Source organism: Cyprinodon tularosa, unplaced genomic scaffold (genome assembly GCF_016077235.1).
Source record: "Cyprinodon tularosa strain WSP-4 unplaced genomic scaffold, ASM1607723v1 ctg557, whole genome shotgun sequence".
Classification (NCBI taxonomy): Eukaryota; Metazoa; Chordata; class Actinopteri; order Cyprinodontiformes; family Cyprinodontidae; genus Cyprinodon; species Cyprinodon tularosa.
Genome location: NW_024039293.1, coordinates 312,501 through 326,415, shown reverse-complemented (window position 1 = coordinate 326,415; position 13,915 = coordinate 312,501). Strand labels below are relative to the sequence as shown.

General features: G+C 45.3%; 1 protein-coding gene across 1 annotated transcript in view; it reads left to right on the top strand.

The window, feature by feature from the left end:
* Window positions 1–5,745: 5,745 nt before the first annotated feature.
* Window positions 5,746–13,915, top strand: part of LOC119796701 (serine/threonine-protein kinase D3-like) — a 33,812-nt gene continuing 25,642 nt past the window's right edge. Inside the window, exons 1-2 of the mRNA XM_038305363.1 lie at window positions 5,746–5,925; window positions 7,666–8,151. Coding sequence (XP_038161291.1) covers window positions 7,861–8,151 — 291 coding nt within the window. The 5' untranslated portion in view covers window positions 5,746–5,925; window positions 7,666–7,860. The remainder of the gene's footprint in view (window positions 5,926–7,665; window positions 8,152–13,915) is intronic.

Genomic DNA, 13,915 nt, shown 5'->3' with positions numbered 1-13,915 from the left:
TGGGGGGCTGAGACACACTTAATATTATCAGCGTTCTGATGGCATTTTAGCCAATTGATTTTTTTTTTTTTTTTATAAAATACATAATTAATGTGCACAAATAAAGAATAGTTGTATTAACCATACATGGAAACATAGTCTTATGTCTTAGGCAGCTGCCTAGTATGGCCTAATGGTTGGATTTCTTTCTGAGAATTAGGAATAATTTATTGTGAAGTATTTTTTATTTTTTTTTTACACATTAATTAGTTTTATTGATGAGGTGCAACACATAGATATACAGTTAATATAAACAAACACAAAAAGCAAAAACCTAAAATGAACGAATGAAGATCACTGTGGCATTATTAAACAATATGATAGAGATATTATACACCCCCCCACCCCACCCCCACCAAAGGAACATGTTTAATCCAGGTGTGTCCACTAATTAGCATCATATATGTCTACAGTCTAGTAACCAGTCAGTGGGCTTATATATAAGGCTACAGGTATTCACTGTGCTGTTCGGTGACATGGTGTATACCGCACTTAACATGGACCAGAGGAAAAGAAAGAAAGAGTTCTCATGTTATTGTCTACTTTTAAGGCTAGGCTTAAAACTTTCCTTTTTGATAAAGCTTCTAGTTAGAGTGGCTCAGGTTATCCTGATCTATCTCTATAGTTCTGCTGCTATAGGCTTAGACTGCTGGAGGACATAGGGACCCCTTTTTCATCATTCTGCTTCATTCTATCTATTCTCCCACTCTGCAGAATCTGTTAGTTCAATCTCTAACGTTCTGCTCTCTCTGCTTTTTCTCATAGTAGCTTCATCTGGTCTGTTCCTGTTTGGCTGTGACTCCATCCTGGAGAGAAATATCAGCTGTGCTGCTGCCATCAACACCTTTGTTTCTAGATGTTGGAGCTTGGCCTGTTTTCCAGTGTAGTCCTGTTTCTCTGACTGACTAACTGGATGTGCTCTAGTCTCTTCATCCTCTGACATGGGAGCTGGCTCGGAGCCTTGGATAGAAAACTTTGAATCAATCTGACTGGATGATCTGCTTGAATTTTCTCTTTAAAGTGACCCGAGATGACATGTGTTTGAATTGGAGCAATAGAAATAAACAGAATTTAAACTGAATCAAAGATAAAGACTATTACATCATCTCTTCTATGAACACTAACCTACTGAGCATCTTTGGAAGGAGCGGAAACAGGCCGTACGGAAAAGGCAGTTTTTAAAGCTGAGGTTCATGGAGCCGTTTGCTGATGATGAGGGGAACAGAACGGCTGCTGGGAGGAGCAGAGGGCTGAGTGACAGGAACCGGAACCAGAGATTGACTCTAAAGGCTGGACAACTAAACATTATGTTAAAGTTACCATCATTTTTGTCCAGGTCTATTTGATGAGTTTATTTTTTAAATCATTCTGTTGAAAAATGATTGAAAAAAATTTAAATTTGTTCATTTAAAAATAAATATTAGTTTTTATGTTCGAATCAAGTTATGTCAGTGTTTTTTGTTAGTTTTTTTTTAAATGAAGGGAACCAACAATTGTCTCAAAGTGTTTATTTATTTCTGTTTTGTCTCATTCAGTGGGAAAAGTCTGAGGAAAACTTTGCTGAAATAAAAATGACTTTGGAGAGGATATTTTATTATGATTAAGCATGGGAACGAATGAATGAACACAAACATGATTATTCGTCTTGCTTTCTTTCTTTTGCAGTCGAGCATGTATCAATAAGAAAATGAATTCAGTAGATTTTATAAAACGGTTTCTAAAAGTTTAATATGTTAATTCAAATTCAACGCTGTCAAAACGACTATGACAAGTTTAATTATTATCTTGCATTTCTTTTTTGACGTTCAGTTGGATGTAATGCTGTATTTTCACCAAAAGATGGTGACAACGAGCTAAACTGCAAAAATGTTTCAGGGTGAAAAATATAGTGGAGGATTTTCACAAATGTTTTGAAAATGCCTGCCCTCTCCAATGTTAAAAACAATGCATAGTCTCAACCCTGCACCCTCTTAAACCCGTGCGAGAGCCCATTTCTCCTTATGCACTGTTTAATAGTTGCTGTTTGCATCGCTAATACAAGCTTACTTTCCAAAAGAAAATGTACAATTTTCCCACTACATCAGACTCACCAAAAAATTATCAACCAGATCAACCAGAATGATTAGGCCCACTTATTTAGATGATCCACCTGGAGAAAGAACATCCTCCACTATAGCTTTAACAGAACAAAGATGGTCTATTAAACTAAATAGTTAGTCTCATGCATGTGATGGAAAAAGCGGGAGTATGAAATTAGAGGAAATTATATAAAAAAATTTAAATAATGTGCAATTGTACTCGGATCTTTGCTCAGAGTGAGCAATCTGTCTGTACTCGGATCTTTGCTCAGAGTGAGCGCTCTGTCAGTACTCGGATCTTTGCTCAGAGTGAGTGCTCTGTCTGTACTCGGCTCTTTGCTCAGAGTGAGTGCTCTGTCTGTACTCGGCTCTTTGCTCAGAGTGAGTGCTCTGTCTGTACTCGGCTCTTTGCTCAGAGTGAGCCCTCTGTCTGCTCTCAGATCTTTGCTCAGAGTGAGCCCTCTGTCTGTACTCAGATCTTTGCTCAGAGTGAGCCCTCTGTCTGTAATCAGATCTTTGCTCAGAGTAAGCCCTCTGTCTGTACTCAGATCTTTGCTCAGAGTGAGCCCTCTGCCTGTACTCAGATCTTTGCTCAGAGTGAGCCCTCTGTCTGTACTCAGATCTTTGCTCAGAGTGAGCCCTCTGCCTGTAATCAGATCTTTGCTCAGAGTAAGCCCTCTGTCTGTACTCAGATCTTTGCTCAGAGTGAGCCCTCTGCCTGTAATCAGATCTTTGCTCAGAGTAAGCCCTCTGTCTGTACTCAGATCTTTGCTCAGAGTGAGCCCTCTGCCTGTAATCAGATCTTTGCTCAGAGTGAGCCCTCTGTCTGTACTCAGATCTTTGCTCAGAGTGAGCCCTCTGTCTGTAATCAGATCTTTGCTCAGAGTGAGCCCTCTGTCTGTACTCAGATCTTTGCTCAGAGTGAGCCCTCTGCCTGTAATCAGATCTTTGCTCAGAGTGAGCCCTCTGTCTGCTCTCAGATCTTTGCTCAGAGTGAGCGCTCTGTCTGCTCTCAGATCTTTGCTCAGAGTGAGCCCTCTGTCTGCTCTCAGATCTTTGCTCAGAGTGAGCGCTCTGTCTGCTCTCAGATCTTTGCTCAGAGTGAGCGCTCTGGCTGTACTCAGATCTTTGCTCAGAGTGAGCGCTCTGTCTGTAATCGGATCTTTGCTCAGAGTGAGCGCTCTGTCTGTAATCAGATCTTTGCTCAGAGTGAGCCCTCTGTCTGCTCTCAGATCTTTGCTCAGAGTGAGCGCTCTGTCTGCTCTCAGATCTTTGCTCAGAGTGAGCGCTCTGTCTGCACTCGGATCTTTGCTCAGAGTGAGTGCTCTGTCTGTACTCGGATCTTTGCTCAGAGTGAGCGCTCTGTCTGCTCTCAGATCTTTGCTCAGAGTGAGCGCTCTGTCTGTACTCGGATCTTTGCTCAGAGTGAGCGCTCTGTCTGTACTCGGATCTTTGCTCAGAGTGAGCGCTCTGTCTGCTCTCGGATCTTTGCTCAGAGTGAGCGCTCTGTCTGTACTCGGATCTTTGCTCAGAGTGAGCGCTCTGTCTGTACTCGGATCTTTGCTCAGAGTGAGCGCTCTGTCTGTACTCGGATCTTTGCTCAGAGTGAGCGCTCTGTCTGCTCTCAGATCTTTGCTCAGAGTGAGCGCTCTGTCTGAACTCGGATCTTTGCTCAGAGTGAGCGCTCTGTCTGTACTCGGATCTTTGCTCAGAGTGAGCGCTCTGTCTGTACTCGGATCTTTGCTCAGAGTGAGCGCTCTGTCTGTAATCGGATCTTTGCTCAGAGTGAGCGCTCTGTCTGTACTTGGATCTTTGCTCAGAGTGAGCGCTCTGTCTGTACTCGGATCTTTGCTCAGAGTGAGCGCTCTGTCTGTAATCGGATCTTTGCTCAGAGTGAGCGCTCTGTCTGTACTCGGATCTTTGCTCAGAGTGAGCGCTCTGTCTGCACTCGGATCTTTGCTCAGAGTGAGCGCTCTGTCTGCACTCAGATCTTTGCTCAGAGTGAGCGCTCTGTCTGTAATCGGATCTTTGCTCAGAGTGAGCGCTCTGTCTGTACTCGGATCTTTGCTCAGAGTGAGCGCTCTGTCTGTACTCGGATCTTTGCTCAGAGTGAGCGCTCTGTCTGTAATCGGATCTTTGCTCAGAGTGAGCGCTCTGTCTGTAATCGGATCTTTGCTCAGAGTGAGCGCTCTGTCTGTAATCGGATCTTTGCTCAGAGTGAGCGCTCTGTCTGTAATCGGATCTTTGCTCAGAGTGAGCACTCTAACTCGGATCTTTGCTCAGAGTGAGCGCTCTGTCTGTACTCGGATCTTTGCTCAGAGTGAGCGCTCTGTCTGTACTCGGATCTTTGCTCAGAGTGAGCGCTCTGTCTGTACTCGGATCTTTGCTCAGAGTGAGCGCTCTGTCTGTACTCGGATCTTTGCTCAGAGTGAGCGCTCTGTCTGTACTAGGATCTTTGCTCAGAGTGAGCGCTCTGTCTGTACTCGGATCTTTGCTCAGAGTGAGCGCTCTGTTAGTAATCAGATCTTTGCTCAGAGTGAGCGCTCTGTCTGTAATCGGATCTTTGCTCAGAGTGAGCGCTCTGTCTGTACTCGGATCTTTGCTCAGAGTGAGCGCTCTGTCTGTACTCGGATCTTTGCTCAGAGTGAGCACTCTGTCTGCTCTCAGATCTTTGCTCAGAGTGAGCGCTCTGTCTGCTCTCAGATCTTTGCTCAGAGTGAGCGCTCTGTCTGTACTCGGATCTTTGCTCAGAGTGAGCGCTCTGTCTGCTCTCGGATCTTTGCTCAGAGTGAGCGCTCTGTCTGTAATCGGATCTTTGCTCAGAGTGAGCGCTCTGTCTGTACTCGGATCTTTGCTCAGAGTGAGCGCTCTGTCTGCTCTCAGATCTTTGCTCAGAGTGAGCGCTCTGTCTGCTCTCAGATCTTTGCTCAGAGTGAGCGCTTTGTCTGCTCTCGGATCTTTGCTCAGAGTGAGCGCTCTGTCTGTACTCGGATCTTTGCTCAGAGTGAGCACTCTGTCTGTACTCGGATCTTTGCTCAGAGTGAGCGCTCTGTCTGCTCTCAGATCTTTGCTCAGAGTGAGCGCTCTGTCTGCTCTCAGATCTTTGCTCAGAGTGAGCGCTCTGTCTGCTCTCAGATCTTTGCTCAGAGTGAGCACTCTGTCTGCTCTCAGATCTTTGCTCAGAGTGAGCACTCTGTCTGCTCTCAGATCTTTGCTCAGAGTGAGCGCTCTGTCTGCTCTCAGATCTTTGCTCAGAGTGAGCGCTCTGTCTGCTCTCGGATCTTTGCTCAGAGTGAGCGCTCTGTCTGTACTCGGATCTTTGCTCAGAGTGAGCGCTCTGTCTGTACTCGGATCTTTGCTCAGAGTGAGCACTCTGTCTGCTCTCAGATCTTTGCTCAGAGTGAGCGCTCTGTCTGCTCTCAGATCTTTGCTCAGAGTGAGCGCTCTGTCTGCTCTCAGATCTTTGCTCAGAGTGAGCGCTCTGTCTGTACTCGGATCTTTGCTCAGAGTGAGCGCTCTGTCTGTACTCGGATCTTTGCTCAGAGTGAGCACTCTGTCTGCTCTCAGATCTTTGCTCAGAGTGAGCGCTCTGTCTGCTCTCAGATCTTTGCTCAGAGTGAGCCCTCTCCTTTCTGTAACTGAGGCAGATCGTCTCTTCTTCAGATCCGCTTCGGATCCGCTGCTTTATTCCGCAGAGAAAACGGACCGTTGAGGTCCAACCTTTCGCTTCGGACGTCTCTACAGGAGCCGGCTGGTCCAGAAGTCCACGCTGGGTTCGGTTCTGGATGGAAACCGTGAAATCAGGCAGGTTTGAACTTTTTCTTCTCTAAAACTGAAGCATTCCGAGTTCTGCTGCAGTTTGTGGTTTAGTTTGTTCAAATTAATGGATTTATCTATTGAACTCAGAATCAGCTGTCTGACCCAGATGTTTGCAGATGTTGTTAGGACTAAGTTCTGCCACTGACTTTTTTTATTTAATGAAAGCTCTCATGGTTTGCCCGCCTTTGATGTGTTGCATATAAAGGATTAAGTTTAGAAAGTTTGTGCTGCCAGACATCCTCCAGTCAGGATCCATCCCGGTCTGTCTGCTATAATCCTGGGAATCATCCAGGGAATCATCCTGGAACCGGTTCCCTCATTCTGGACTGTTGATGAGGGAACTCAGTTCTGCTGAAACCGGTCCTCAGGTTTCACCTAAACAGACAGGATTTCCATTTATTACAGCAGTGAGAAGCAGAATAAGAAAATCTTCAGATTTAACTTCCTAAAATGAATTAAATCTAAGCTGATGACGTTATTTCGGCTCAATGTGAAGAACTGCTTATGAAGGAACTGACTGCTGGCAGGAAGTAACCCACTTATGTAGATTTTAAACGTTTTTCACTTTTTTCTCAAATATTTACCACATCGCAGTAAAAAGACAAGCTAACATTTTCTAACACATCAGCTTCTTTGATGGAAACATAAAAGAAATGTGGAAAAAAAATAAAACTTTTCCTTCCAGATATTTCAGAGCTACAGAGAACTGCTCTTAAATCTTTCACAAACATTTAGAGTCTGTCCTAATCCTGCCTCAGACGAACTAAAGCTGTTTTATTACATTTTTTCAATTTTAAAGTTTGTTTAGTAGAAAGAAAGGAAACCTAAAATGTTCTTATAAACTCAGAGAACGAGATCCCATCAACGTACCGTCTGTGTTTGACAGATCAGATCCATTTTACAGGCTTAAATCACTTTGATATTTATAAGAAAGGACAGTTTGAATCAAAATGAATCTAACTTCAGGTAAACATGTCAGCTCCGTTCCCATTAGTCCGGTTTAATGTTCCGAAGCTGCAGATCTCTGTTCCCAGCAGGAAGCTCCATCATCACTCATCTAAGTCCAGAGTTCATTAAACTCAAATTACTTCTGTTTACTTTTGTAGCCCTGATTCCCAACACTTCATTTCAATGCAGAAAGAACTGAAGCAGAAAGAGGGGGAAAAAGTGGTCCCCATGTCCTCAAGCAGCTTACGCCTATAGCAGCGTAGCTATAGAGATAACTCAGGATAAAACGAGCCACTCTGACTATAAACTTTATCAAAAAGGAAAGTTTTAAGTGATTAGATGGAGCTTGGTTATTCAGGTCTTTATTCCTAAGAAGGATTTTAAATTCTATTCTGGATTTAACAGGAAGCCAATGAAGAGAAGCCAGGATAGGAGAGATATGATCTCTCTTTTTCATTTTCATCAGAACTCTGGCTGCAGCATTTTGGATCAGCTGAAGGCTTTTAACTACAGTTTGTGGACTTCCTGATAGTAAAGAATTACAATAGTCCAGCCTTGAAGTAATAAATGCATGGACTAGTTTCTCATTTCTGCAATATTCTGCAGATGAAAGAAGGAATTTAAAGTCCCTCCAGCAATAGAACCTGCTCTGCTGGTAATCATGGACCAGAACCAGCGTCATCACAGCCATAAATATGGCGTCTGTTCTCTGAGTTATTAGGCGTTAGTCGTTTATGTCTCTGATTTTGTCTCTCTGGGTTCTTGGTGTTTCCTGCTTCAGGGGCTCTGAGTGCTGACCTGTCCGGTTCGACCCACAGCTGAGGCTCCTGAGTAAATCTTACGGTTCCTTAAACTGGGATTAGCTGGGAGATGATGCAGGATTCCAGCGGTCAGGAAGGGGAACAGCGGCGGGGACGGATGACCATTGGCTGATCGCTCTCCTCACCTTCCAGATCTTTCTCTGTGACAGCAGAAGATGTCGGTCGATAACAGCCCCCCGCCCTCCCTACCCTCGCCGAGGTCGTGTCCTGTTCTCCCCCATCACCAGGCTCCGCCCACCCCTTCGCCCAGCCCACCCACCACCGTCTGCGGCCGGCTGTCCGACGGCAGCCAGACGGCCCCCAGTCCCACCAACTCCAGGGGGTCTCTGCAGGGCGTCTCCTTCATGCTGCAGATCGGGCTCACCAGGGAGACCGTGACCCTGGACCCCACAGACATGTCACTGTTGGCGGTCCGAGAGCTCATCTGCTCCATCGTGGATCAGAAGGTAGGACAGGTTGACCAATGGGGGGGGGGGTTCAGCAGGGAGTGTAGGAACTCGCTGTGATCTAAAGGGACCTGCTGCAAACCAGTTTAAAGCACAGAGTCAAGGACAGTCAGAGTGAGAGATGTTAGAAGAGAATGTCTAACCGCCATCATGGTGGAGCAACGACAGGGAACAATCTAGAACTTTGTTTCCTGGTAAATACGGCAGAACCGTGTTCCTCAAACTAACCAAGTGTTGGAACCGGGGGCCAGTAGGACTGAATGCAAACAGCAGCTTCAGGCCCAGAGGTTCCTCAGAGGTTCCTCAGAGGTTCCTCAGAGGAACCTCTGAGGCCCCTCTAAAGTCCCTCTGAGGTTCCTCTGAGGTTGTGAGCAGCTTCAGGGAGGCTGGTGGAGATGAGGCCCAGATCAGGCTGCAGACCTAGACCTAACCCTAACCATTACCAGTTCATCCTAACTGTAACCATTACCAGTTCATCCTAACCCTAACCATTACCAGTTAATTCCTCACCATTAGCAGAGCTTAGATTACCCAGACATTAACCTAAACCCCCTCCTCACCTCACCTTTAACTGTCCTCCCTATTTTGTCCTTCAGCCACTGCAGATGTTATCATCCCATTAAAAGGCCGTTATTACCGACTACATTACAACTGTTGTAAACTGTACGCAAACAAATGTCATTTAGTCTAATTCTCTGCATACGTTCATCAGTCCCATAGAAAGGCTTCAGATTGTGCCTCCTTCCTACTAGAAGGCATCACAGAATGAATCTCAGACTAAAGTCATTTTTAGCCGCAGAATTAACTAACCCATTCATGTGTAATCTGAGCATAAATCTAGTAGTTCCTCCTGTATTGTAAAAAAAAAAAATTGGTTAGCATGTCGCTCATATCGAACAATCAGTTTTTAAACGCCACATTAAAGCCGTGTGACTGAAACCTGTCACTGGAAGCAAAGCTTTAAAAGGCAGTTGTTGTTTTTAAGAAGCTTGTCTGTAAATAAAGTAGATAAAAAGAATAAAGTATTTAAATATAAAGTGAAACTTAAGGTTTTAGATGCGGCCAAAGCGGCTGTTATCAATGATAAGCTGCATGTTATCAGCCATAAGAAACCTACTAGAAGGTTATGGACGAGCGGAATGAAGCCATCCAGTAGGACTGATAACTGCTCATAAAGGTTCATTTAATGGCTGATCACATCCCAAATGGATGCAAAAACGGTAAAACAGGAACAATGGTCCCCATGTCAAAACAATACTCACACAGGTACAGGTATTTCTATCGATATTAAGACTTTACACCAAATTATGTCTGTTTTAGTCACATTGGCCGTTTCTCAACTCACTAGAACGTGAGTACAGACTCGTGTTTTCTCCAAGTCTGTTCTTGACTAGAACCCTGGAAAGTCTGGACTCGGGGAGAACGGGAGCGTACTGATGACATCACCACATTCAAAGCTCGTCTGGAGCTGCATTTCACCTCCTGTTATTAATAGAATATAGAGAATAATAAATTATGACTTTTTTCATGAATGTTTTGCCAAATAAAACAAACCTCCATCAGAGGAGCGGTACTACACACAGCTATGCAGAGAGAGGGCTGCTGCAGACGGGCTAATGTTAGCCCGTCTGCAGCAGCCGGGGCTAACGTTAGCCCGTCTGCTGCAGAATACTACTAGAATTCTGCAGCAGACGGGCTAACGTTAGCCCCGGCTGCTGCAGACCGTTGTTGTGAATTTGACCAATACTAGGGCCGAGGTTAAGCACAAAAGAATGCACAAGTACACAGACTGAGACCCGGCCTGTGTTTATGCACAATGCTGACCTTTACCCTGACCTTTACCCTGACCTTTACCTAAAGTTAATTCACCTCATTCTTCTAAACTGAGGCTGTGTCTGAACGTCCACCCTAACCCCTAGTCCCTCCATCACTATATAGAGCGGGGACTTTAAAGTGAACTTTATAGTGAACTCAGTTAACTGACCATTCAGACAGATTATCACTACTTTTCGCTCCTCCGTTGGTCACATGACCCGCCTCCAACACACGGTGCCTGCACCATCTTGTGCAGGCCGACGTGACAGAAAATCCTAAAATGCTTTGGGAGGAGAGCTCTCCACGCAAAGCATTCTGGGATATATCTGTTTGTCTAGTGACCATGGATGATCACTACTTTTCAAGGTGCATTGTGGGAAATTACGAGTCCACTACTTTTTCATCCAGTAGACATTCAGACGCTTGTCTAAAATGGCGTTACCTGTAAACAGTGCCCTATATAGCGGTTAGGGCGGACGTTCAGACACAGCCTGACTCTATATTTAAAATGGAGGTCTGCCACATTAGGACCAGGCTTTGGTCCCCATAAGGCCTGTTAGTCCTCAGAAGATTAGTAAATAAACCACGGATGGTCCTAAATAGGTCACATAAACACACACAGTCTCGTTCAAACAGTTTCTCTCCAAACTTCTCCTCTAATTTAAAGTTGAACGATTTTCAGATATTGATCATCAGATCTAGGAGCTGATTGGCTGTCTGGACGTCCCAGAACCAATCAGTTTATAGACGTTAGGATTGGTTCCAATCAAGCTGATTGGTCGTCTGCAGGTCAGAAATCCTCCCAGTCTTTTTTTTTCACAGTCTCTCAGCTGTTGCTGTTTTTACCGTCCCAACACAGGAAGAGGAGTCTCCTCTTAGGGAATGTCACTTCCTGCTTGCTGCAGCGTCAGCGCTCTGCACTTCCTGTTTCACAGATGCTTGATGTTTTTGAGGAGCCGACGGCGGATTGGTCGATGCCGCTCCACCTACTGCCTTCTTGTTACCATTAAATTAGTGTTGTTCAGCTTGTTTCAATAAATTATTTCTCTTTTTCTTGTTATTAAATCTTATATCTACTTTTTTTATTTATACCTGGAGATTCTTTAGGCTGATATTTCTTTTCCTTCCTCCATTAAATATTTAAAAATGATACCAAACTTAATTTAAACAAAAATAAACCTTTAATTACAAATTGAGCTAGACATTAACAATAGATAGCAGATGGCAGGAGGGAGGGGTTACTATATTTGGGCAAAAATGGCCGCTCCCAGACTCAGTGATCGCCACGAAAATTATATATTTTTATTTTTTTACTGATTACCGCTAAATTAATCACTGCAAACGTATTTTACGTATAAATATTGATCCATTGATTATTTCTTGCTAACTGGACTTTTCTTTTAAGAAGAAAAAAGTTCCTGTTCTCCGATAGAATCAGAACTCGGAGCTGATTGGTTGGAACTCTGCTGCAGGCGCCACCTGCTGGTGGTTAACAGTAATGTTTCAGGACCAGAATCCCGTTGATCTTCGGTCCAATCTGATGATCCAGGACCTCTCAGCTGGTTTCTGGTGTTCTGGTCAGAAAAGCTGATCCGGTTCTTTTCATTCCCTCACCTGGTTTAGTTTTCTGTCATTAACCATAAAATTCGCTCTGAGATTCTGGAGCGGCTCGTATTCGGCTTGCAGGCGGAACCAGTCTGCTTGGCAGAACTCTGCGTGTGTTCAGCTCCAGCTGCTGGAGGATCCGTCCCTGAAGACCTGGAATGTTTTCCCGTCTCTTGGAATACTCACTCACTTCTCTGACTTGGGGTTGAAAGTCCAGTTTCAGGAAGTTAGACGCTTCTTGGACTTCCTGCTGGATCAGGATCCTTCCAGCCCGACGTGGTTCTTGGCTCGGCCCCTAAAATGACATCATGACGAGTCTCCTTCCTCCTTTTGTGTTGGGTGATGTCATGCCTCTGGGGCGATGCGTTCAGGGGCAGTGGGAAGCTCCCCCGTTCCATCTGGGACCAAGCCACTCCTACATGACTCCTTGACTGGACGGTTCTGACCCAAACCGTGTCTTGAATATGTATACTCTGAATCAGAACTGCATGAGCCCATTTGATCCAGTTCAGAACCGGTTTTGGTTGAGGCTGCGGTGACTCGTTAAGTCCAAACATAACATGTCATCAGTCCAGTCTAAGCCTTGAACCTGGGTTCTGCTGGGTTCTGGATAAAATGGTTCTGCTTTTGGATGCGGTGGTTCTGGTGTCTGAGGAACATGACGTTTTGGATCAGAAAGCTTTGTGTTCGGGTTAGCTTGAAGACCAGAACAGGTACCACAAATGGTTCTGTCAGAACTCAAGTTAGTTTGAATGACAGAACCAGAACCTTTTTAGGGTTTGGACTCCATGATTCTGGGACATGAAGTTTGGGCCTCTAATTATGGATCAGGTGGTTCTGGATCAGAGGGTTCTGGATTCAGTGGTTTTGGATCAGAGGGTTCTGGGTCAAAGGGTTCTGGATCAGATTGTTTTGGATCAGATGGTTCTGGATCAGATGGTTCTGGATCAAAGGGTTCTGGATCAGATTGTTTTGGATCAGGTGGTTCTGGATCCGGTGGTTTTGGATCGGATGGTTCTGGATCAGGTTATTCTGGATCAGGTGGTTCTGGATCAGATGGTTCTGGATCAGTTGGTTCTGGATCAGGGGGTTCTGGATCAGATGATTCTGGATCAGAGGGTTCGGGATCAGGTGGTTCTTGATCAGGTTATTCTAGATCAGAGGGTTCTGGATCAGATGGTTCTGGATCAGATGATTCTGGATCCAGTGGTTCTAGATCAGGTGGTTCTGAATCAGGTGGTTCTGGATCAGGTGGTTCTGGAACAGGTGGTTCTGGATCAGGTGGTTCTGGATCAGGTGGTTCTGGTTCAGAGGGTTCTGGATTTGGTGGTTCTGGAACAGGTGGTCCTGGTTCAGGTGGTTCTGGATCAGGTGGTTCTGGTTCAGAGGGTTCTGGATTTGGTGGTTCTGGAACAGGTGGTCCTGGATTAGTTCAGGGACCAGAAATGGACCTTTTCCAGGAGAAGCTGAGATTAAACCTTTCAGATCGGAGTCCTCCATGATTGAGCATCGCTGCAGCATCCCTCTCTGTCACCATGGTGACGGGACAGACGCTGCTCTCCTCTGTGCTGGTTACCATGGTAACCAAGGACAGGTGGTGCTCCAGGTCCAGTTAAAGAGAGAGATCCACGTGACAGAGCTCCAATGGAGCGGTTCTGATGTTCTGTTCTGGGTCTGATTCAGAGAGAACCTTGAGGTTCTGGAAAACCCGAATGCTGCAGGGCTGATCTGAACCAGAACCTTCAGTCTGAGGGTTCTGTTTCCACCAAACCAGGAGCAGAAACGGTCCGATCCGGTTCTTCTAAAAGGACGGATGGACGGAGAGGAAAACGGAACTCCTGATGTTTTCCAGCTGAGAGGGAATCCAGCTGGAAGCGTTGAGGTCGGGTTAAAGCCGGTTTCTGTGAATGAATTAAATCTCGGTTCCTCAATGAACAGAACATCAGAGTTTCCGTTTAATCCATTAATTACGGCCTCTTATGAAACACTCGGATCTAACGGCCATTAACGGCAGGTTTTATCTCCTAAAATCCTGGATTATCTGTCCAAACTGCTCTCCTTGTCTCTGTAAAACCCTGGAAGTTGGTCCATCGGTCTCAGCAGCTGTCCGACCCAGAAAAACCGCCGACCCCATCTGAACCTGTTGAAAAAGGTTCTTTGAAGCGTCTGGCTGCGGGACAGGAAGCTGGTCAGATGGAGCTCCGTCCAGGACCAACCTGGTGGAGGCGTCTGGAGACCTGAAACCTGGAGGTCCACCTTCCAGCTAGAGAAGCACCCAGAGATACAATGGGCGGCTCTGAACGGTCTAGTCAAAGTCTAGAACTGAATCAGCCAAGTGGATAAT